General features: G+C 56.7%; 2 protein-coding genes across 5 annotated transcripts in view; both read left to right on the forward strand.

The window, feature by feature from the left end:
• The first annotated feature begins 513 nt into the window (after positions 1-513).
• AP3B2 (adaptor related protein complex 3 subunit beta 2) lies at positions 514-11254 on the forward strand. Of its 2 annotated transcripts, XM_035336097.1 has the most exons (28): positions 514-791; positions 2580-2655; positions 2739-2813; positions 2921-3016; positions 3103-3263; positions 3457-3523; positions 3680-3862; positions 4003-4179; positions 4420-4517; positions 4751-4805; positions 4961-5032; positions 5195-5257; positions 5482-5614; positions 5696-5805; positions 5882-6058; positions 6157-6343; positions 6444-6562; positions 6774-6885; positions 7147-7345; positions 7420-7600; positions 7679-7733; positions 8284-8390; positions 8486-8717; positions 8815-8899; positions 9472-9569; positions 9669-9692; positions 10360-10498; positions 10823-11254. In XM_035336097.1, the coding sequence occupies exons 1-28, from the start codon at positions 679-681 to the stop codon at positions 10971-10973; spliced, it is 3345 nt and encodes a 1114-aa protein (XP_035191988.1). In that variant the 5' UTR covers positions 514-678; the 3' UTR covers positions 10974-11254. The 2 variants fall into 2 exon arrangements, with proteins under 2 accessions (XP_035191988.1, XP_035191989.1); XM_035336098.1 differs by lacking the exon at positions 9669-9692 and having other exon boundaries at positions 515-791.
• Positions 11255-12316: 1062 nt separating this feature from the next.
• CPEB1 (cytoplasmic polyadenylation element binding protein 1) overlaps positions 12317-23169 on the forward strand; it is a 36229-nt gene continuing 25376 nt past the window's right edge. For 2 of the 3 annotated variants that reach the window (XM_035335778.1, XM_035335779.1), the window contains exons 1-2: positions 12317-12425; positions 17056-17233. In XM_035335778.1, coding sequence (XP_035191669.1) covers positions 12411-12425; positions 17056-17233 — 193 coding nt within the window. In that variant the 5' untranslated portion in view covers positions 12317-12410. Of the gene's footprint in view, positions 12426-12528; positions 12599-17055; positions 17234-23169 lie in introns of those variants that run through there. The other variant, XM_035335780.1, reaches the window with a different exon arrangement.

The following is a 23169-nucleotide window of genomic DNA, read 5'->3' on the forward strand; positions in this document are numbered from 1 at the left end:
TTATCTCTGAACAGTATTACTTATCTGTAAAATAAAAAAAATCTTATCTCTGAACAGTGTTACTTATCTGTAAATAATAAAAATAATGATGGCAGTAATAATAAATTATGATAATAGTGGACAATTATAATAATAATAGTAAATAATAATAGTGAATAATATTAGTAAATCATAATAGTAAGAAATAATAGTAAGTGATAATAATAGTGACAGTTATTATGATGATGAAAATCACAGCAATGATAATAATAATATTCTGAATAATAATAAAAATATCCTGACAGTAATATCCCAAATAATATCCCAAATAATGATATCCCAAATAATACTGCAAATAGTAACAAGTGTCCCAAATACCAAGATCCCAAGCGATGCCCACTTTTAAACTGCAGGACTGGGGACCACCCCATTTTGGGGGAGAAACCCACCTCTCCCATCCTTTTATTATATTTGGGGGGGGGGGAGCCACGTGGGAGCATCCCCCAGAACCACACGGCCCCGCTACGCCGAGCATCGCCCAGGGTGCCGCGGGTGCCGCGGGTGCCGCGGGTAGGGTGGGCGCCGTGGGTACCCGCTCTCCCCGGTGCCTTTAAGCGGTGGCGGTGGCCGTCCCCGCACGACGCTGACATCAGTGCCGGCGTCCCCGGCCTGCGCATCTCAGCCTGCGCCAGCACAGCCATGGCGGCCAGCCCGGCCTACGGCGAGGAGAAGGGGGGCTCCTCCAGCCTGGGGGAGCCCGAGTACGGCCACGACCCCGCCAGCGGCGGCATCTTCGCCTCAGACTACAAGAGGTGGGGATGGGGGGAGGGGGGGTTGCGGGGACACCATGGGGACAATGGCAGCGGGCTGGTGGTGCCCCCCGCCTTGGGATGGAGACGTGCCTGGGAACAAGGATGGGGACGCATCGTTTTTTGCAAAGGCCACCGGGATGCGGCAGCGGTTTGAGGGGGAAAAGCTGGGTTTTGGAGCAGGGGATGGGGGGGGGGGAGGGAGATCTTAGATCTCAGCTCTGCTGCAGCACGGGGGGGGGGGGCTGCAGGGTCCCCGTGCCCCCCACCCATGCCGAGCCTGTGGTCCCAGCAGTGCGGGGGTGGCGGATGTCACCATGTCACCTGCAGCCAGCAGCTGCTGCAGGAGGCACGGGAATGCAGAACAGCGGGGGGGGGGGGGTCGACAGGAGAGGAGGCAGCGTAAAAGGCGAAAGCGGGGTTCCTTGTGTCCCCCCTCCCCAAACCCCTGCAGCATCCCCCACTCTGTCACTGTCTCCCCCCTCCCTCCACACCCCCGGCAGTGTTCCCCCTGCTGACACTGTCCCCCATCACTGACCCCCTGGCAATGTTCCCCACTTTGTCACTTTCCCCCCACCCCAGCAGTGTTCCCCACTCTGTCACTGTCCCCCACTCTGAGCCCCTGGCAATGTCCCCTAGCCCAGCAGTGTCCATGCTGGATCTGTCACTGTTCCCGTGAGCTCCCCAGGTGCCACCCCATCACCCAGCTGGGACACCCATATCTGTCCTGTCCCCTTGGGGATGTCCCCACCTGCAGCTGAGCCACTGGAAGTCCCTAGGGAAGCATGTCCCTGCCATTTCCCCCTACCTGTGGGGCAGGTGGCACTTGGGACCGTGAGACCCCGTGGTGGCCTTCTTGGGTTGACACCGCAACCCAACCCAGCCCAGCATCAGGTTTCAGGAGGAGGAGCAGGGCCACAGCCCTGCCACTGTCCCTGCTGTCCCCAGTGCCACCCCTGGCCACAGAGATGCTCTCGCTGCCACCTGTGCAGAAGCTGCTGCGGCCAAAAACAGTGGCAGGCGGTGACGCAGCCGAGGAGGTGACCAGCCCAGTGCTGGCCACTGAGGCCGGGCCACCCACCTGCTACAGCGCCCTGCGCGCCGACGAGCTGCGGCCACTGGCTGTCCCCAAGGATGAGGTGGCCACCAGCACCGGGCAGCCGCCGCGGTAAGACCCCCCCAGGGAGCCCCCCCGGGGATGGTGGCAGCAGTGGCTGGGGATGAGCATTGTTCCAGGGGGCTTTGGGATGCGGCATGCCCCAAATGGGTGTCACCAAATGCTGGGGCTGGTTTGGTGCAAATCTGTGCTCTTTGAGGAAAATTGCTGTCCTTTGATGATGATGGGGCTGTTGTGGGTGGATGCAGACTTGCAGTCCCCCCCCTCCCCCCCACCCCGCCCCCTCCGGTTTGGTGGGGACAGATGTGCCTTATAAAAGGGACATAGATAGCAAACAGCCTTCTAAGAGGTGACAAAAGTGCTGGATTTGACCATTCCAGGGCACTCTTTGTTAGGGTGCACTGGCACATCTGCACCACCATGCCCAGGAGGGGACAAGGGATGTCCAGCTGGTGGCCGGGATGGGGACAGAGCTGGTGGCCAGTGCCATGCCAGTCCCTGCGGTTCCTTTTTCATACGGCTGTAACCCAACTCCTGCCCCATCAATATTGCACGGCACTGGAGGGTCAGGTTGCTGGCACAGTGCAGGCATCTCTCCCAAGGGATAGGGCCAAAAAAAGGAATAAAAATGGCTAAAAATGGCCCATGGGACTTTCCACCCTGGTATGGTGCAGGCACGATGACCTCAAGGAGATGCTGGATAGCAACAAGGACTCCCTCAAGCTGGAGGCCATGAAGAGGATCGTGGCGGTGAGCTGCTGCATGCCGTGCTGTGTTGTGCTGCGCCACACTGTGCCAGCCACCCCATGTCACACTGCTCCTTCATTCCCTAGATGATCGCCCGGGGAAAAAATGCCTCTGACCTCTTCCCAGCCGTGGTGAAGAATGTCGCCTGCAAGAACATTGAGGTGAGGTTGCACCCATGGGTGTCCCTGGAGCCTGGGATGCTCCCTGTTTGGGAGGGGTTTGGGGGTGTTTGGGGGTCCCTGCCGCCTTGGCCAACACCACCCCACAGGTGAAGAAGTTGGTGTATGTGTACCTGGTGCGCTACGCAGAGGAGCAGCAGGATCTGGCCCTGCTCTCCATCTCCACCTTCCAGCGAGGACTCAAGGTGGGCATCCTGGATACTCTGGGGGGGCAAAAGGGGAGGCTGCGAGGCTGTCCCAGCTCGCTGCAGCCATGCCTATATCCCTGCAGGACCCCAACCAGCTGATCCGCGCCAGTGCACTGCGCGTCCTCTCCAGCATCCGCGTACCCATCATCGTTCCCATCATGATGCTGGCCATCAAGGAGGCCGCATCAGACATGTCCCCATACGTGCGTAAGACGGCTGCCCATGCCATCCCCAAGCTCTACAGGTAATGGGGGGATGCGAGATGGCTGCTGAGAACAGGGAAAGCTCATTGAAGGCTTTGTGCGTCTTTCTGTTGCCAAATTTTGGGAATGCAGAACCTGGGGGGGGGGGTCCCAGCTGCTTGGTGCCAGCGTGGGTGGAGGAGCTGGGGGGCTGGATGTATTCCCACCCGCACCAGTCCCACTCTTCCCTCACAGCCTCGACTCGGACCAGAAGGACCAGCTCATCGAAGTCATTGAGAAGCTGCTGGCAGACAAGACCACGGTGAGCAGGATGCCATGCCTTCCCTCCCCCAGAATGTGGGGGTGCCAATGTCCCCACCAAGCCATCCCTCATGGGGAGGTCACCATCCCCAACAAACCAACATCCCTGTGGAGATGCCACCACCCCAGTGAGCCACCCCGAGCTTTCCCTCTGCAGCTGGTGGCCGGCAGCGTGGTGATGGCATTCGAGGAGGTCTGCCCAGAGCGCATCGACCTCATCCACAAGAACTACCGCAAGCTCTGCAACCTGCTCATCGATGTCGAGGAGTGGGGCCAAGTGGTGATCATCAACATGCTGACCCGCTACGCGCGCACCCAGTTCCTCAGCCCCAACCAGAACGTGAGTCTGGGAGCCTCAGGGTGTCCTGGGCACCTTAGGCTGCCTTGGTACCAGGGATGATCTGGTGTTGCGGTGCATCCTGCTGCTCCACCACTGTGGTTGGGGTGGGGTGGTGGGGTGAAGATGAGTGCTGCTGGCAGGAGTCCCTGCTGGAGGAGAGCACCGAGAAGGCTTTCTATGGCTCTGAGGAAGAGGACACCAAGGATGCCAAGGCGGAGGCAGCCTCGTTGGCCAAGCGCAAGCCCTATGTCATGGACCCTGACCACCGCCTGCTCCTGCGCAACACCAAGCCCCTGCTGCAGAGCCGCAACGCTGCGGTGAGGCCTTCCCCAGCCCTCCCTGTCCCCAAGGCCAGTAGTGTCCAACCTGGGCTCATGATGTCCCCACAAGCCAAGAAGCCACCAGGGTGTTGGGGAAGTCTTGAGGGAACCTCCAGTGGTAAATTTCCACTGAGTTGGGTTTCCTCTGGGTGTCACTGGGTGGGACGCTGGGGGACACAGCTGTCCCCTGGGATGTCCCCATGTCCACATGTGTGACAGGCAGATATCTCCCTGCAGGTGGTGATGGCTGTGGCACAGCTCTACTTCCACCTGGCACCCAAGGCAGAGGTTGGCGTCATCGCCAAGGCACTGGTGCGGCTCCTGCGGAGTCACAGGTCTGTGGCATCTGGGTTTTGGTGGTCTCCCACCCCACAGAACATGGCCAGTGGGACCCATGGGGAGCACCAAGACCCTGGGGAAGACTCCCAAACTTCCCAACCCAGATAAAGGGTGGGAACATCATGGTGGCATCACCCTGGTGGTGGGTCCTGATCCGTCTTCATGGGGGTGTGCTGGGAGGGAGGTCTGGCTTGCCCCACTGACAGCAGTCCCCTCTCTGTCTCCACAGTGAGGTCCAGTATGTTGTGCTGCAGAATGTGGCCACCATGTCCATCAAAAGGCGGGTGAGTCTTGGCCCTGGTATGGGAGGAGTCAGCCCCGTTAACTCTGGAGTGGAATGATGGCTGGCTGGCAGCTGATCACCAGGGCCACTTGCCCATGGGTGGCCTTAGCATGGTGGAAACATCAGTGTCACTAATACCGCCGGCTCTCTGCACAGGGAATGTTTGAGCCCTATCTGAAGAGTTTCTACATCCGCTCCACAGACCCCACACAGATCAAAATCCTCAAGGTGAGCTGGAAACACCTTGCAGGACCCATCACTGGTGGCTTTCGTCTCCATGGAGCTCTTCCCCATGGAGCAGCCATCTTCCATCTTCTGGGGACAGGACACTGTGAATCTGGTGTCCTTGGGACATGTCTCAATCTGACAGTCTTTCTCTCCTTCCTGCAGCTGGAGGTCCTCACCAACCTGGCCAATGAGACCAACATCTCCACCATCCTGCGTGAGTTTCAGGTATGCTGAGACCCCAGGCAGACTGAGGATGCAAATCTGTCATGGCTATGGATGCCAGAACACCTCCTAGGGGGAGGGAAGGCAGGGAATGGAGGAGAATCCCACTGGGAGGAGAGGACTGATGTGCTAACTCCATGGATGGCTTCAAAAAGCCCCGATGTGTGGCCACCACATGTGGGGGACACGCGGTGCTGGCACACGGGTGACATGCTGTGCCCGCACAGACCTACATCCGCAGCATGGACAAGGACTTCGTGGCAGCCACCATCCAAGCCATCGGGCGCTGCGCCACCAACATCGGGAAGGTGCGGGACACCTGCCTCAACGGCCTGGTCCAACTCCTCTCCAACCGGGATGGTGAGCACTCATGGCAGGGGTGAAATGGGGGCTCCGTCTCCCTCAGGGAGGACCCCGCTGAGGCTGGAACTCTGCTCACAGAGCTGGTGGTGGCCGAATCTGTGGTGGTCATCAAGAAGCTTCTTCAGATGCAGCCAGCTCAGCACAGCGAGATCATCAAGCACATGGCCAAGCTCACCGACAACATCCAGGTGAGTTGGGGCACTGCATGGCACCCAGGTCCAGAGGAGGTGACAGCGATGCCACACTCCCGAGGGTGTTTTGCAGGTGCCGATGGCACGGGCCAGCATCCTCTGGCTGATTGGCGAGTATTGTGAGCACGTGCCCAAGATTGCACCCGATGTGCTGCGCAAGATGGCCAAGTCCTTCACCAACGAGGAGGACATCGTCAAGCTGCAGGTCATTAACCTGGCAGCCAAGCTCTACCTGACCAACTCCAAACAGGTACCTGGAGACATGTTCCTGGGGACACGGTCCCATGGCCTGCCTCAGCTTCCCCAGTGGGAGGAAGAGGCTGGTCCTGAGCATGCCCCTTGGTGCAGAGCAAGCTGCTGACCCAGTACGTGCTCAACCTGGCCAAGTACGACCAGAATTATGACATCCGCGACCGGGCTCGCTTCATTCGCCAGCTCATTGTGCCCACCGAGAAGAGCGGGGCCCTCAACAAGTATGCCAAGAAGCTCTTCCTGGCCCAAAAACCCGCTCCCATCCTGGAGTCCTCCTTCAAAGGTACCCACCCTGCTTGCAGGTCATGGGGGCACAGGGAGAGATGTCACCCTGGTGCTGCACAGCTGTCCCTGAGCTGCCACCACCTCTCATCCTGCCATAGATCGGGACCATTTCCAGCTGGGCTCCCTGTCCCACCTGCTCAACACCAAGGCTGTTGGGTACCAGGAGCTGCCGGACTGGCCAGATGAAGCCCCTGACCCCTCCGTGAGGAACGTGGAGGTGCGTGGGCAACCTGGGCTGCATGAGGGACTCTGGTGGGGAGGTCACACTGGGGTCTTGGGAGAGCCCCATAATGGGCCCAGGTGCTGCTCAGCTGCCCCATGCCCCCTCTCCAGTGACCACGCAACTGCCAGGGGGCAGGAGCAGGGTGAAGGCAGTGGTTTAGGACCCCACCCACGGGTGACAACCCTGACCAGCCCTGTGCCAGCAGGTTCCCGAGTGGACCAAGTGCACCAGCCGGGAGAAGAGGAAGGAGAAGGTGGAGAAACCTTTCTACTCTGACTCAGAGGGCGAGTCAGGGCCCACCGAGTCTGCAGACAGTGGTGAGGACCTGGTGATGCCACCACGGTGGGGCACCAGGCAGGGGACACCATGATGAGGACATCCCATCGCGGTGGGGATGGGGGACATGGAGGGATCTGGCAGGGGGAAGCAGGGATGCAGGGGGAGGTGTGGGGATGCTGTAAGGCACCACGGGCCTCTGTGGGGACATGAGACACAGTGGAGGGATGTGGTGGGACACAGCGAGGAATGGTGGAGACGTGGGGGGACACAGCAGCACAGCTGAGTTGTGTTCCCTGCAGAGCCTGAGTCTGTCAGCGAGGAGAGCGGCAGCAGCAGCAGCTCTGGCAGCTCCAGCTCCAGCAGCGAGGAGGAGGATGAGGAGGATGAGGAGGAAGGCAGCGGGGAGTCAGAGGACAAAGAGGAGGAGGAGGAGAAGAGGAAGAAGAGGAAGGAGAAGGGAGGCCCCCGGAAGGCCTCCTCCCCAGGGAGTGCGGGCAGGTAACCCAAGGAGGCTGTGTGTCCCCCGGCTGAGCTGGTGTCGCGGCCTCCCCTAAAGCCTCCTCTCCCTGCAGCCCCAGCGAGGAGGAGGAGGAGACTGAGGGGAAGAAGGTCAAGAAGGCAGCAGGACCTCACGGGAGGAAGGGCCGTGCAGAGACCTCGTCAGAGGAGGCCAGCGCCTCCGAGAGCAGCTCTTCAGGGTCAGACTCTGGCACTGAGGCACCGGCCGTGGTGGAGGCCAAGCGGAGGAAGGCGGTGAGGACCAGCTGGGAGGGAGGCCGGGGGACCCCAGCCCCCTTGCTCACCCCTCCCCATCTCTCTGCCCCTTTGCAGCCCCCCAGCAGCAGGGCCGGCCCCAAGGAGATCTCCCTGCTCGACCTGGATGACTGTGAGTGGCCGCAGGGGACATGGGATGGTCACAGTGTTGGCTTTGGGGAAACTGAGGCACGGACACCTGGGGTGGGGAGGTACAAGGCTGTGTGGAGTCTTTGGGTGAGCAAGAACGGGGGTGGGGACTTGGGGGTTGGATGGCCCCTGTCCCATGAGGATGGCTGTGGAGCAGATGGCTGAGCCACCAGGGCTGTCCCCACGGGATTGTCCCCACGTGCCTATCCCTGTGGGTGGTATCTGAGGGGCTTCCCCCCTGCAACTGTGCCACCAGGCCTGTCTCCACATGGCTGTCCCCATGCAGCTGTGCCCATGGGGTTACACCACTGAGGCTGTCCCCATGTGGTGTCCCCATGGGGCTGTCCCCAAGGGGCTATAGCACTGAGGTTGTCCCCATGTGGCGTCCCCATGGGGTTATGCCACTGAGGCTGTCCCCATGTGGTGTCCCCATGTGGCTGTCCCCAGGGGGCTATGGCACTGAAGCTGTCCCCATGTGGTGTCCCCACGGGGCTGTGGCTCATCGGAGCTTTAACCCTTTCCTCTCCCTGCAGTCACTCCCCCACCTCCTCAGCCTGTCCCCTCCACCAGCATCGTCTCCACCAGCCTGGTGACCGACCTGGAGGGCCTCACGCTCACCGACACGTCCCTGGCACCTGCCGTAAGTGTCCCTCACATCCCCTTCTGGGGCCCTAACACCCAACGGGTGCCATGGGGTGGGCTCAGTGGCCCACATCATCCCTCGGTCTCCGGCAGCTGATGAGCCCGGCGTTCGGTGCGGTGAGGACCTACGAGCTGCTGCACCGCATGGCAGGCGAGGGGCTCTCGGTTGAGTACTGCTTCAGCCGCCGGCCCTTCCCAGGGGACCCCCACATGGTGGCCGTCCAGATCCACATCTCCAACAACACCGACGCCGAGGTGAAGAGCCTGCGGGTCAGCGAGCCCAAGCCGCTCTCGGGCATGCGGATCCAGGAGTTCCCCGAGATCGGTACGGCACGGCACGGCACAGCACTGGTGCTCGGGAGGGACGGGGGGGACAGCCCGCGGAGGGGAGGTGGGATGTGGTGACAGCCGTGTGCTTTCAGAGCGCCTGGCGCCTGGGGACACGACCAGCGTGGTGATGGGCATCGACTTCTGCGACTCCACTCAGGCGGCCAACTTCCAGCTGTGGTGAGTGCCCAGCGACAGGCGGGAGGGGACAGGGTGGGTGTCCCGGGGATGGGGACAGCGGGATGGGCACCAACATCCCTCCAAGGGATATGGAACAGCAGGGGACAAAGGACAGCAGGATGAGGCATTGGGGGACAGAAGGATAGGGCATGGGGAAACCTGGGTGGGCATTGGGGGACAAGGGACAGCAGCACAGGGCATGGGGTACCCCAGGGGACAAGGGACAGCAGGACAGGGTATGGGGAGCTCCAGGGGACAGTGGGACAAGTACAGGGTTTCTCCAGGGGATGGGGACACCAGGATGGGCCCCAGGGTCCTTCCAGGAGAGGGGGGACACTGGGATGGTCATGGGGTGCTCTAGGGGGCAACACGATTGACAACATTGGGTGCTCCAGAGGACAGTGAGACAGGCAGCAGGGGACAAGGAAGTGACAGCAGTCCCAGGTCCAGCCTGATAGGTCCCCTATTCCCGAGCCATTTTGTGCCTCAGTTTCCCTCCAGCTCCTTCTGCCTGAGGCAGGGGGAGGAGGGGGTCCTCCACTGCATCCCCTCTCACCTGCCTGTGTCCCCAGCACCCACACGCGCCACTTCTACGTCTCCATCCAGCCGCCGGTGGGGGAGCTGATGGCCCCCGTCTTCATGAGCGAGAACGAGTTCAGGAAGGAGCAGGGTGAGTGGGGGCCGGGGCCGGGGTGGGGGGGGCACCCACTGTCCCCACGGTGGCACTCACTGCATGCTTTGTCCCCCTGCCACCCGTGCCGTGGCGCAGAGCACCTCACGCGGCAGGGCAAGGGTAAGTGGCCCTAGAGTAGCTCCTTTTGTTCCCTTCGGGCACTGGGGTGCCCCAATGGGGTGTGGGGGCGGTGGGACACTTCCATGTCCCGTCCAGCCCCACAGTGCCACAGGGCTGCACGGGGTCCCCACACCTCTGCCCAGCACAGGAACCTCATGTCACTCTGTGGCAAGTGATGGGGACACCCCGGCCTTCTGTCACCACGTTCCCAGAGCAGATGGGGTCTGTGGTGAGCTGGAGATGCTGGGGCGTGCTCAGTGCCCTGTGGTACCTGGCTCCATCACCCCGCAGTGCTGCTGCCTGGAGGAGCCCGTCCCTGGGGACGTGGCTGCAGGCTGCTGCCACCAGGCATGGTGACAGGGACAAGCCCAGAAAGGGTCACGGAGGAAAGGTGTTTCCCAAATCCATCTCTGCCAAGCTGGAAAGGAGCAAGCAGAAGAGCATGTTGGGACCTCATGGGAATCTGGATGTGAGGCCATGAGCAAACCATAGGAACAAGGTGGCCTGGGACAGAGCTCAGCCTGGGGCAGGACAGGAGGGGACAGGAGCCAGGGCTTGATTTGGGGACAGCAAAATGGGACCTGGTGGGGATACGACTGGTGTCAGTGGTGGGCGCAGGGTTGGGTGTGTGGCTGGAGACAGGCAGGGGCTCTGCTGCCCGCTCCAGGGAAGCTCACGGGCATGAGCGAGATCACGGAGAAGCTGACATTGCCTGAGAAATGCCGGAGTGACCACGCCATCGTCCAGCAAGTGACCTCGGCTGCCAACGTGGGACGTGTGCCCTGCGGAGCTGACAATGAATACAGGTAACCAGACACCCCAGGGGACCTCAGCTCCCTGGGGACTGTGCCAGGCCAGTGACCCACTGGAAGGTCCAGCTTGGGGACTGGGCAGGCACTGTCACCTCTGCAGTCCTACCCAAATCAAATCAGCTCAGTTAGGGGGATGCTCAGGGCTTCCATAAGGACATGGAGCCTGCAGGAACCTGCACCCAGACCCACGGTGACAGTGGCTGTAGGTGGCAGACACCTCCCCAGTCCCCACTGGGGCATCCCAGGGGCTGGGGACATGGGACAGGAGGGTGTCAGAGGAGCACAGCTCGCCCTGATGCCCTGTTTGCTGGCGGGCAGGTTTGCAGCCAAGACGGTGACCAGTGGCAGCCTGGTGCTCGTCACCCTGGAGCGGCGGGAGGGAGCCGCGGCCCAGCTGACCGTCAACAGCGAGAAGATGGTGATCGGCACCATGCTGGTGAAGGACATCATCCAGGCCCTGGCGCAGTGACAGCCGGGCCCTGCCACACCCCCCACCCCCTCTGCCCCACACCACTCCCCAGAACCCTCCTGTCCCTGTTCCGGGGTTATTCCCCACCCCAGTACTCATGGTGGCACCAGTGGGACAGGAGGCAGTGATACCCGGGCTGGCTCTGCCTCTGGGAAGAAGAAGCAGGAGGGGACAATGTCCTGCTCGGTGAGGACACGGAGGCTCTAGTCCCTCACCCCTTGCCACAGTCACCCAGTGTAACCTTATTTATTATGGCCAATAAAGCTCTCCTCAAACCCGCACCCTTCTCTGCTCCGTGTGTATAGCGGCAGGGCCAGTCCCCAGATGTCCCCTGCTGGGCTCTGCTGCAGGGACATCAGGGACACCTGCACTCGCTTGGCAGAGGGCAGGAGGCTTGGCCCTGACCAGCGATCTGAGGAGACCTGGGAGGCTTCCAGGCATTTATTCAAAGCAGAATCGCTGCTGTTTTGACCGCAGGAACAACTGCTACGTCAGGGCTGTGTCTGTCCTGCCATGCCACTGCAGGGCCAGCACCAGGAGGAATTTCATCTCTAAACTGGAGAGAAAGAGGGAAAAACGTCTTTTTATCCAGCTCTCCCCTCCCAGGAATTGGGTAAGGTTCCAGAGAGCCCCAGCTCTGCCCTCAGCCCTTGACAAGCCCTGGGAGCCAGGCACAGGGGGGAGAGAACGAGCACAGGCTGTGCTGGACCACAGAACCACAGGGTGCTTTGGGCTGGAAGGGACCTCTGGAGGACGTGGGGTCTGGAAGACCTCTGGAAGCAGGGCCACCGGCGCAGGTTGCGCAGGACCATGTCCAGATGGAATCTGAATCTCCATGGAGCCTCCGCATCCCTGGGCAGCCCGTGCAGTGCTCCACCAGCAGCACAGCACAGCGCTTCCCGATGTTCAGATGGATCCTGCTGGGCTCCAGCTTGCGCCCGGTGCCTCTTGTCCCGGCACCGCTGACAAGAGCCTGGCTCCATCCCCTCTGCACCCTCCCGTGGGTGGTTACGGACATTGGTGGGCGTCCCCTGAGCCTCCTCTCCTCCGGGCCGCGCAGCCCCAGCTCTCCCAGCCTCTCCTCCCAGAAGGGCTGCTCAGATCCGGATCCCACCACTCTGCCCACCGACCTCTTGCACCGGGGCGCGCCCAGAACCGCACCCCAGGCGCTGAGAGGCGCCGACACGACCACCCCCTCCCCCAGCCCCCCCGTGAGGAGCCGCCCCCGGTGAGGAGCCGCCCAACGGCCGCCGGGCGTCGTGAGGGGGCGCGAGGCGGCGGCGGCGGCGGCGGCGTCGTGAGGGGGCGCGAGGCGGCCGCGCGGGACAGCGCCGCCACGCGCATGCGCCGCGGCCCCATTAAAACCCGGCGGGGGCCGGAGCCCGGCGCTGCCGCCGCTCCCTCGAGACCCGCCCCGCCCCGCCCCGCGCAGCGCCCATGGCGTTCCCGCCGGTGAGCGAGCGAGCGCCGTGCTGAGGCGGCGCGCGGCGGGCGGGCGGGCGGGAGGGGGGGGGGGGGGGGGGAGCGAGAGAAGGGGCGGGGCGGAGCGGCGCGCGGTGTCCTCCTCCTCCCCCTCCTCCTCGCCGCCCCCTCACGTGGCTTCGCACGTTGGCGGCGCGCGGCGGGTGAGCGCTGGGCGGGAAGGGGCGCTGAGGAGATCGGGCGGGAAAGGGGGCGCTGAGGAGGCTTCGGGGGCGACCCTGCGGGCGGGGGGGGGTTCGCCTCAGCCCTGCCGCAGGGTCGCCCCCGAAGAGCTGTTGGCGCATCGTGGTCTCACTTAATGGCTTGAAGCCCCTTCTTGTAGGCAGGGGGAGGGCTGCGTGTTTTTTTCTTGCGTAGTAGTCGTTTGCACCCTCTCTGTGCTCCCACGCCTGTGCGGAGTGTTCTCCAGGCTTTGCTTATTTTCTTTTTAACCCAGCTAAACTCGGTTGGTGCTGGTTGAGGCTGCTTGGGTGACAGGCTAGTGGTGTGGCAACAGAATTGGATGCAAGTGGTGGCAGCTGCGCAAAGGGTGGAGGTAGTGCTCTGGGGGGCTCAGGGCTCTTACATCTTGTCAGCTGGAGCGCTCTCCCTGGGCCTTACTCTATGCTGGTAGCGTGCCGAAGCCTGTATTTGGGGCGCTACTTGCTTCTAAAGCGGCTTGGATAATAGCTTCAAAGTGTTCAGTTCTGGGGAGGGAAAAAAAAAGGAGGTGCTTAGCAGTCAAACTTCTTTCAAAACAGGAATTTTGGCAAAACTGGTGTCATTCTGAAGTCAGCACTCCCACGTGAAAGTAAATCCAACAAAATCTTTTCCGAACAGGCCTGCTCCCAGGCAGATGTGTTCGAGGCCGTCTCCGTGCAAGCCGCGGAGCAGGTGCTGAAGTGTGAGAGCACGGCACGGCCCGTCCCAGCCCTGCGCAGGAGGAGCTGGGCAGGTCAAACTGCTGCTTCGTTAAGCAGTGTTGTTCGGTAGGAACAGTTGCATCAGGGTGGTGCTTTCTGGTGGTGTACCTGGCTTTGGTTTGGGGAGCAAAATGTGCCAGTGAGAGACTTCTAGAGCTGCTTTTGACTGAAGCGTAGAGGCATCTTGATTTAGTTGTGTTGAAACTGATGCTATTTTAACGATGTGTTAAATTTTCAGGATTCGAGACCCTCTAGGCTGAGAACCCCTTCAGGCATCAGCATGATGCTGCCTCAGTGGGATTTCTATGGAAAGCATAATGAGTAAAGGCTGAATCGCAGCTGAGGTGGACGAGCCTCGCCTGTTCCTAAGGAGCTAATGTGCATCACGGTTATGCTGGCAGCTGAGCTGTGTTTAATGGCTTCCCTCAGGATTAGGGTATCCTAATCCTGCACAGTGCTGGGGGTGCTGCCTGGCCCTGGGATTTCATTATCTGCTGTTTAAATGCTAGATTTCCTCCAGGTGTGTCTATGTCAGAGCTGTGGAGGTGCCTTTGTTTCCACTTAGATATCTTCAGTGGCTTTTGCTTATGTGAGCAGACATTGTTCCGTGGACTGAGTTGCTGCGGGTCCATGTCTTGTGGGTGTCCTGTGTGGGATCTCCTTCAAGTGCAGCTGCAGTCATGGTTTTGGGGGGCTGATGAGATGTGAACCCCAGGGACCTGACTGCTGCAAGTACAATGATGCTTTGGCTGCCAGCTCCTGGATGCGGAGCAAGCAGGTGAGATGGCACATTAGTTGCCTTTCCACTGCTCTGCAGGAGCAGAAACAACTTCTTGCCTTGTTTTGCATCAAGCCAGGTGCTCCCCATCTTGTTCAGGTGGTTTTTGTTTGGAGTGTGGTGCTACAGGTGCCTGATGGTCCCTCCCTGGGGCTTCAGAGCCTTGTAGTGCACTGGGCACACACCTTTGTGCCTTGGTGAAGGCAGAGGGGGGCGGCTTCAAGCGTGGGCTGTGGCTGTAGTTGCTGTGGTGCAGAGGACATCCAGAGGAGCAAGAGTAACTATGGATGTATTGCTCTGGTCAGCAGAGTTCTTCAGGATGGAGTGTTGAAAGCTAATCCTTACTGCATTCAAGAATGCTTTGCTCAAAGTGAGAGTGGAGCAGGTTCTGGAGCACGCAGCCTCCAACACATTTCCCTGTGCTTTGGTGTTAACCCCTGGTGAGACTAAGGGATGTGGATGTTTTCTCCAGCTATGTATTGTAAATTCCTTCTGTTCAGCAGCCTGTGTAGTCTAGTCGTTTGGACCCTGCATGCTTCAGAGACCTGCAGAGCTCTTTGAAAGGAGTATTTTTGGCTTAGGGGGCCAGGGAGGTGGGTGAGCTTCACCAGGGAAGATGCAGAGACACGAGCCGCTGCCTACACAAAGCGTTGGATGCCAGCTCTGAAGTCGGTGGTGCCTGCAGTATCTCTAGGATATCCTTCAGTCTTTAAAGTTAAAAGCTCTTTAAGTAAAAGGAAATTCTGTAAAAATGCTTGGCCATCCTCTTGCTGTTTTCTGTTCTTGTTTGTGGCAGGACTGGTGCTGCCAGCTGTGGGAAGCATCAAATGCTAAATGAGCAGGAAAGGGTCAGGCATTTGGTTGGCTGCTGGAGTTTATTTTTGTCTTGCTAGCACAAACTGAGGAGAAAGCTTTGCCTCCTGCTTTAAGAGGTTCTGTAGCAGTAACATGAGGAGAATATGGCATTTTACACTTGTGCCAAAACAGCCTGATGCGGCACTCCTTTTTATTAAAGATGACTGGCAATACTTTCTTAAATTGAGCTTCTGTACTCCTCAGCTGCTTTTTATAAAGATGACCTAAAGCTTGCTCTGCCTGTTGACTCTTGCCTGAAGCTTGCTTTGAGCCCTACCTGTTTATTCTTGGCTTGTAAATGTGCCTGTGCTGTGCTGACAGAGTTCCAGGGCCTTATCTGAGGGTGGGCTGGGTCTTTTAACAGACAAATATCCCAGGCAGTGATGCTGAATTAGATGTAATAGTCTTAAGCAGGCTGAAATCCTGAATCAATTACTTGCTTCCTACCTGGAGGCATCACAGGAGTTGACAATTCCCTGGCTTATTGCTGCCTCCTCCAGGACAGGGACTCGTTTGCTTGTAGCTGACTGGGATGTGGAAAACTGAGTGTACTTCATGGCAGTGAAACTGCTCACGAGGTGGGGAATGGGGGAAATATGAGTCCTGTGCTCAGGCTGGGCCGAGTTCCCATTTCCATGTGAAGTTTGGTTTACGCTTGCCTCTTGCATCTGGTTACAGGCCACACACTGGAAAGATCAGTACGGGATCATTTGAAAAGGAAAACCAGCTCCGTGCTTCAGGCTTGCTGCTGGGCAAAGCAGAAGTGTGGGGAAGGCAGGCCCTGAACTTGCAGGATCACATCCAAATGGTGGATGGATTAAATGGCTCCTTGACAAATACAAATGGCCCAGCTTAAAGCTATAGGCTCTTCTGTGTCTTGGAGTAGCAGAGGCCTTGTTTGCCAGCCTAGCTGTGATTCAGTTCTTTGAATTTGGCTGCAGCTAGATTTGCTTAATGGCAGGGATTCTGGTCCAGAGGCCAAAACTGGAGTGGCTGTGCCTTCCTGTGCTGCTCTTTAATGTGCGTCTTAATTGATGGCAATACTGCTTGCTCAGCATGTTCAGGAGCAGGGTTCTGATGCAGTAGCTTTTGGGTGGCGGGGAGACTTGCCTGTGGTCCAAAAATCCTGGTTGGAGATAGTTTAGCAGCTTCTAGAGTGGCAAGGGCTTGAGTGCTGTGCAGCTGCACTGAAGCAAGCCTGGGTGTGGAAGTGGCTTGCAGGCAGAGCTGGGGGAAGCAGCTGCTGCTGGGTCTCTGGACCGGCACCAGGAAGCAGGAGGGTTTTCTTCTTGGCATGCAGAAGAAGCTTTACTGAGAGCCCTGGCTTGTAGTAGCATGGTCAGACCCAAAAAACCTTGAAACTGGTAGGTCGGTGCTGGTGGAGGGTTGTGATAAAGCAGAGCTGTTGTTGGGTAACCCCTTTCTGATAAGGAGCTGCTAACTAAAGAGAAGACTGGGATTCGTTTCACCTTGCCGAGTGACACCTCAGGACTTTGGGGCTGTTTGATTAGCCGGGAATTCTGGCTTTTTCCATAAGCCTGAGGTGATTGCATGGCTGCTGACTTGGCTTTTCCAAGATGTTGTCCGGAGCTCTGAAACGAGAGCTGTGAAGTGAGCCGTACTGTGTGCGGGAGGAACCCCTGTGGTGTCAGCTGGTGGCTGCCTTGACCATGAGTGTCCCCCAGTGTCAGGATGCTGATCCTGGGGAGGAGGAGTGTGGTCTGTGCCTCAGTGTGAGGTGCTGTGCAGAAGGAAGGCAGAGAGCTTGTGTTAGCAGCCAGATGGGTTTGGGTGCTGTGGCTCCTTGTCTAAAGTTCACCCAGCCTCGGTGAGCTGGTGCCTGCTTGTGACTGGGGCAGTCCTGGTCGGGCGTGCAGTGCTGACAAACTGCTGACCCTTCTGCCTAACCGTTTCTTTAGTGCAAAGAATTGTGCCTGACCCTTGCGAAGACCTGGAACTAAAGCTAATATGAGTATTGGAAGCAATCCAGGCTTTCCACAATGTGTTGAAAGTAGGGTGGTAAGTAGTAGCGTGCTTGACACTAATGCTTGTTCTTTCTTAACAGAAAGAAGATATTGGGAGGAGCATAAAAGACTGCTGGGATAGCCCGGATGCCCCTGCTCTTTCCACTTGCAGCAATGCAGATATCTTTCGCCGAATAAATGCCATGCTGGACAACTCTTTGGATTTCAGTGGAGTCTGCACCACTCCTGTCACAAAAAGCAAACGTGACATCTTGCCAGGTGATGTGTTTGGCTGGGTTGGAGGCGAGCTTGAGGGCCAGAGGTTGGTAGGATGGGGGAGTTGCTCAGTGGGACCTGGCAAACATGGTACGCTCCTCGGTGGCATGGTGGTTGGTACCTGCTTGTGAACAAAGAGCTGCTTGAAATTGGGGCTAATGTTTTTTTGGTGATGGGGGGCTTTGTGAGCCCGAAATGGATAACCCAGTGTTCCCTGGCAGTGTGGAGGTGCCTGGGAAGGCTGGCTTCATGTTCCCCCAGGTCCTGCGTGGGCAGGATGTGAGCTCTTGCTGCCTGACCTGTGTAATGCATCATCTGCCAGCTGCTTTTGGCATAGGTGGTTCCAGCAGTAAAGCAGTCTGCATCTCCTGGAGGCAGGATTAGTCTGTTGGTGGCTTGTATAGCTGATCTGCTGGATGCATTAAATGCAAAAGGCTTTTGAATAACCATGTTTGCTTTGCTACAGCTTAGTTAATCTGGTGTTGAAGAACACACAGGTGCACGTAGGAGAAGACTTTCTCTCAAAGAGGAGCTTGATATTATGAAATCGGTGCCACAAGTTCCTGCTTTGGTTGGGCTGAGGGCAATGGGAATATTCTGCTGCCTTGCACTTGATATGCCTCAAAACAGGAGGCTCTGTGCCAAAGCAAAGAGTACTGGGTCCAGGCTTATTTTACGTAACTGAAGGACGTGCTTTTGTCCCTTTACTGTGGGTGAGATCTGCCAGTAAATGTACCTGCCCAGAGCCTGATGTTCCTCTTGCCAGTGCACTTCTGTGCCAAGGATTTGGGTGCTTGAAAGAGATGGCTGTTGCTCCTCCAGCCTCTGAATTATAGGGTCAAACACTTGCCATTATTGGAAGCAAACTGACCCTCTGGACTTGTTCCAAAGCCAAGTGGGAAGTAAAGGAAAAACCTCACCAGGTGGTGACCTTTCAGGCTGCTGCAAGCTTTCTTTGTAGCCGCTTGTGCAGGTGGATAGCCTCAACCAAATGGGTACAGAGAGCTGCAAACTGGTTTCTGGACACCCTGTGGTCAGGTTGGGTGCTTGTGCAGCGCAATGTTGTGCTGGCCTAGTGAAATGACTGCTGCCAGATGACTTCCAGTGCAGCTTAATCTCCTGCGTATTGAAGGGTTTAGCGCTGTGGACCAGGGGCTGATCTGGCCACGTGATCCTGTGCTGGCGCTGCAGAAATGCTGGAGGAAGTGAAGTGTTCACTTCTGGGTATGGATCTATACCCAGCATTGCTTGAAACGTGGCAAGTAAAACAGTTTTGGGGGAAATGCTGTTTACTTTTGAGCAGTTGCATAGAGAATAACTCATTCAGGTCAGTGGCACGTGTAAGTGGTGTTTTTTTGAGATGGCTGTTGTACTGAGCTGGTTAGAAACTTCTGTCCCTGGTGGTTGTCAGTGTTGCATCTGACCTTGGTGTCCTGGAGTAATAATGGAGGATTAAACCTAAAATAAAGGAAAATACACTCACTGGGTTCATGTGGGTTCTTTCTGGCTGCTCCATTGAAGTCTTAGCTATCGCTCTTCATATTCCATTTTAAATTGTGGATGGAGCACTTCCTAATTATTGTTGGCAAGTAAGCTGAAACTTAAGTTGGACATCTCATCCCACCAGAGCAGATTCACCTGGTGAAGATGTGGGTTAGTGCTGGCTTTAGGTCTGGGCTTAGCGCTGGTGTAACAATGCTGATTTACAGTGCTGTCTTCCAAAGCTCTTCTCTGAAGGACTGGCATGAAATGAACCTGCTTATGACCCTCTGCATGTAAATCTCACTTGGTCTGTCAGTTGCTGTGGCATTTCTTAGATGAAGTGGGATCTTTCCTGTCACAGGGCTGCTGAGGTGGAGTCTTTATTGGAAAGTGGGTAAATTTACCTTCTGTGGTGCTAAACTGTGTGCTTTAGGCTGCAAGCAAGTTACTTCTGTGGAAGACCTTCCTGTAAAACAAGTATGATGGTACTTCTCTGTGAAAAAAGGAGGCTTCCAGTAGCATGTTATTTCTGCTGTGGTGCAAGCAAAGTTATGCTTTCTGGGACATCCTAATAAATGTTTCTTGTTCCTGCTTGGTGGCTGAGGCTGATCTCACAGGTGGGTGCTGACTGGCACAGTGCTGTGTGGGGGCCTATCTCAGCACTCAGCAGCCTGATGGAGGTTTTGGGCTTGTGTTTCTTGTGTGGCTGCATGGGTGTGTGTGATGGCACAAGGAGAGGTGGGACTCACTCGCTTCCTGGTGATGCTGGGTGCTGCTGAGCCAGGGCTAGGACGTGTCTGCTTTTGGTGCCTTCAACATTTAATGGGAATATGACTTTTCTAGCAGCTGCCTCTGGGCTGCACAAGAGACTGAAAATGGAGTAACCAGAGCTGTCCTGGCTGGTCCAGCAACTACCAACTGCAAATATTTGGAGTGGGTCAGCATCTGTCTGGTGCATGTTGTTAGCCCACCAGCAGTCCTGGCCTTGCCTTGTCAGTCTGCATTGGGACCTCTCGGAGATAGCGAGCCCTGAATGCTGCAGTTCTACAGGTCAGTTCTCCATGTTTTTGAGTAAACAGGACAAGGCTCTGCTGGATCAGGGTCCAGTGAGCCTGGATTTTGGGTAGGTGGCCTTGCAGAGCTGTCCCTTGGTCAGAGCTGGGGACTTCTCACGTTGTGACTTGGCTCTGGGTTAAATCACTCCTGATGAGTTTGTGAGCCTCCGGTGCTTTTAGTCAGTGCAAGAACAGCTTGTGCATTGTGCATAGTAGTTAGGCTACATTAACATAAAGCTCATAGCTCCTGCAGTCCTCACTATTGCCTCTTAACGAGCCTCGAGCTCCACCCTTAACGTAGTAGCTGTAGCAGTTAAAAGTACTGCCTTTGTTCAATTTCTCTTTCGGTGGGAGGGCTTGGGGAAGAGATGTATTCCAGTAGGGGAAACTCTTGTACTTCAATCTGTTCGTGGTCCCTCCAGCTTTTCAGTTGTCTTCCTCAGGTCAAACTAAATTTATCCTGGATTGGATGCGTGTTTAAGAAGCCCCATTCAGCCTTAAGAGGATTACACGTGTTGGAGGAGGGACTGCAGAAGTTCATGACCTTTCACTAATGCTATTGGGGAAACACGTGTGGAGATGCCCTGCTTGGTGTGGTGAGGTGCGCAGCGAGGCAGCATGGAGATGGACACAGCATTGGTCTGAGCAATGTGAGACAACGAGCTTATTGAGGGCCCTGTTCCTGACACAGGTGGAGAGTTATCCAGATGGTGGAAGGGACTGCCACTGGAGACTTAAGTGGGCATACCTAATCTTAAATCTCTATAAAGATCAGTTTGCAGTTAATGATAATCCTCGGTGAACTTAATTGCCTTGTCAAAATGATCAGAGTTGTCAGGTCCAGCCTGACACCGCAGTCGTTTATGGGTGCTCGCTCCAGGAGTTTCCCAAACACAAGGCTTAGGTCAGGCCCAAACTGAAGGGTATGGCGTGGCAGCACGGTGGCTGCTGGCCATGAAGGCTGTAATTGTGGAACCTGTCTGGTTGCTTCCGAGACAGGATCGTGGAGTGCTTCAAAGCACCTGCCTCTCTTCAGAGGGCACTGAATCAGCCTGAAAGGCAAAACTTCCTCAGCTTGGCTGTATGTCACGCGGACATCAGCTTGTTGTGGCCCTGCATGCCACAGCTTCTGGTGTTGGTTCTCCCCAAAATGTGAAGCTAACGTGTGCTCGCTGCCAGTCTGGGTAAGAACATGAGTGAAGCCATTCTCTTTGGGTAGCTTTTGTTGCACAGCTGCTCAGGTGGCTTTCTTTGCCAGGCTTCAAAGCCCAGCTTTCTGGGTGGAAGGTACAGCTACCAGATCCGGGTAGGAAAGCCCAACCAGCTTTTGAAATCCCCGGGCTGTTCTGTAGGGAACAATTTCCAGCTTAAGCAGAACAACGAGTAAAGCTCCTTCTCTTTAGCCTTTGTATGCCCATTTATTCACCTGGCTAAATGGACTTGTTTCAACTAAAGGCAATGTGGACCAAAAACAAGGGCTTGAAATGGCCATAGGTACCCCAAATGTGGCTGTGTGTTGTCTGTAAACTGACAGTCCATTGTTCAGAGGATTGGGGGATGCTTACACCACTTCCTGTGGCTTGAGGTGCCAAGATGAGTGTAAAAGGCTGCTAGCTGAGACCCATCAGCCCTTAATGATTCTGGGGAGTTCCTTTATTTAAGGAAAGCTAAAGGACAAATGCTGACCAAGACTAAATCAGCTTGCTGCCTGCCATCAGTTGCTGTTAATGGCATCCCTTGTTTAGCCACCCAAAAAGTCCTCCCTGGTACTGTAATGTAAATGCCTCTGTCCTTCACTGCCCTGCAGCCACCAGGATGGAAGCACTGGATAGATGGCATCTGGGATGAGGGGACAAAATATTGTGGACGGTGACCCAAAGCATAGCACCGTTTGCCTCGAGTCTGTGGGGTTAGCAGGGTGCCTGAGCCAGGGCAAGGCTGTGGCTTGCCCCAAATAAGTGCCGTATGCCCAGGACACAAGCCCAGGAGAGCTGAATGGGATGTTGCTGCAGATCAAGCAGGCTTCCTGAGGGTTTCCTGGCCTGCTGTGCTGAGATGGTGTTTGGTTGTTCAGGGTTTTTGGCACTAATCCTGTGGCAGTCTCTCAGAAGCAGGTAGAGCAGGGAGCCTAAGTTGCAGCCCCTCTTAGTTTCTTAAATAGTTGGTTGCTAGCTGTTCAAGTGCTTGTGGTTACCAAAAGAAGTCAAACTCCTTCAGCTGGCTGTGAAACGGTTCATGCAGCAACAATTTTCTCCACTTGAGGAGTTTTTCAGATTACAGGGAAGACGCTTAGTTGCGTATTAGAAAAACCTCTTGTAACTAGTAGGTTTATGCCTAACAAGAGCTTTCCTAAGCCCCTGATGATCCCCGGTGTACCTGAGAAATACAACTGGCTCATCCTCTACAGGCTTTTGCTCAAGATTTGTTGTAGTCTGCCTTGTACGCAAACTGTATTTGAGAAGCTTAATTTTCATGGATGCAACTCCTAGCCTTTGAAACCGGAAGGATAAAAAGGTGTGAAAGGCAAAAGGGCACTCCTGCTGTGAGCTGCCTTTCCGCCTGTGACCCGAAGGGCTTAGCAGGGTTTGCCTGGCCTCCTGCTTCTCTGGATTTGATCTGAAAGTTCAGAGCTATACCTTGTGATGCTGCTGTGCACAGAGATGCCTTGGAGCTGCATCTCCTGGTGAGCAGAGCTCCTTCCGCTCTGTTTTACAGCAGAGCTCTTATCCCTCCCCTGTGCCCACGCTTGTTTGTGGAGGGGCTTCCTCTGCATTCAGGCTACACTAGAAATTAGTGTGTGGGAGGGAAGGGGGACCTTGCATGGCCACAGCAGCAGGAGGAGTGTTTGGTTTGTGTGCGCTTAACCATTCTGCTTCCTTTTTTCCCCCCTCTGTATTTTCTGTTTTCAAGACAAAGCGTGCTTGCTGGATTTTAGTGGGCTTTGCAGGTGGCCTGTGTCTGGAGGGCTCGGACATCCGAATGCCTTGGAGCTTGCATGTATCAGTTTGCAGAACGAATCTGATGGCACTGAGGGATGCTGCTGCTATGGGGCAGGGCCTGGCTTGTGCTCGGCTCCCTGTGCTGCCCTAACCCCTCTGCCGCAAGCTGCCTGTGGGCCATGGCACTTGGTGCCAGTCCTTCCTTGTCCTCTCCACTCAGGCTTAAGCTGTAATTTTCTAAATACTTTCCCGTTTGGAATGCCTGGCTAGTGCAGCCACACTGCATACCAGATCGGGGAAATGAGCCAGCCTAAAACTAACTCCTGGTGGCGTGGCTTTAACCAGATCGGTTCCCCAGCCCAGCTTCCAGGGTGGAAGCTCATCTGCCTAAACTGGTATGAGTGGGGAGGGAGTGCTGGGGTGGGGACAAGTGGCTGGGGCTTGCATAAGCCTGCTGGTAGGG

Source organism: Oxyura jamaicensis, chromosome 10, assembly GCF_011077185.1.
Source record: "Oxyura jamaicensis isolate SHBP4307 breed ruddy duck chromosome 10, BPBGC_Ojam_1.0, whole genome shotgun sequence".
NCBI classification, from domain to species: Eukaryota; Metazoa; Chordata; class Aves; order Anseriformes; family Anatidae; genus Oxyura; species Oxyura jamaicensis.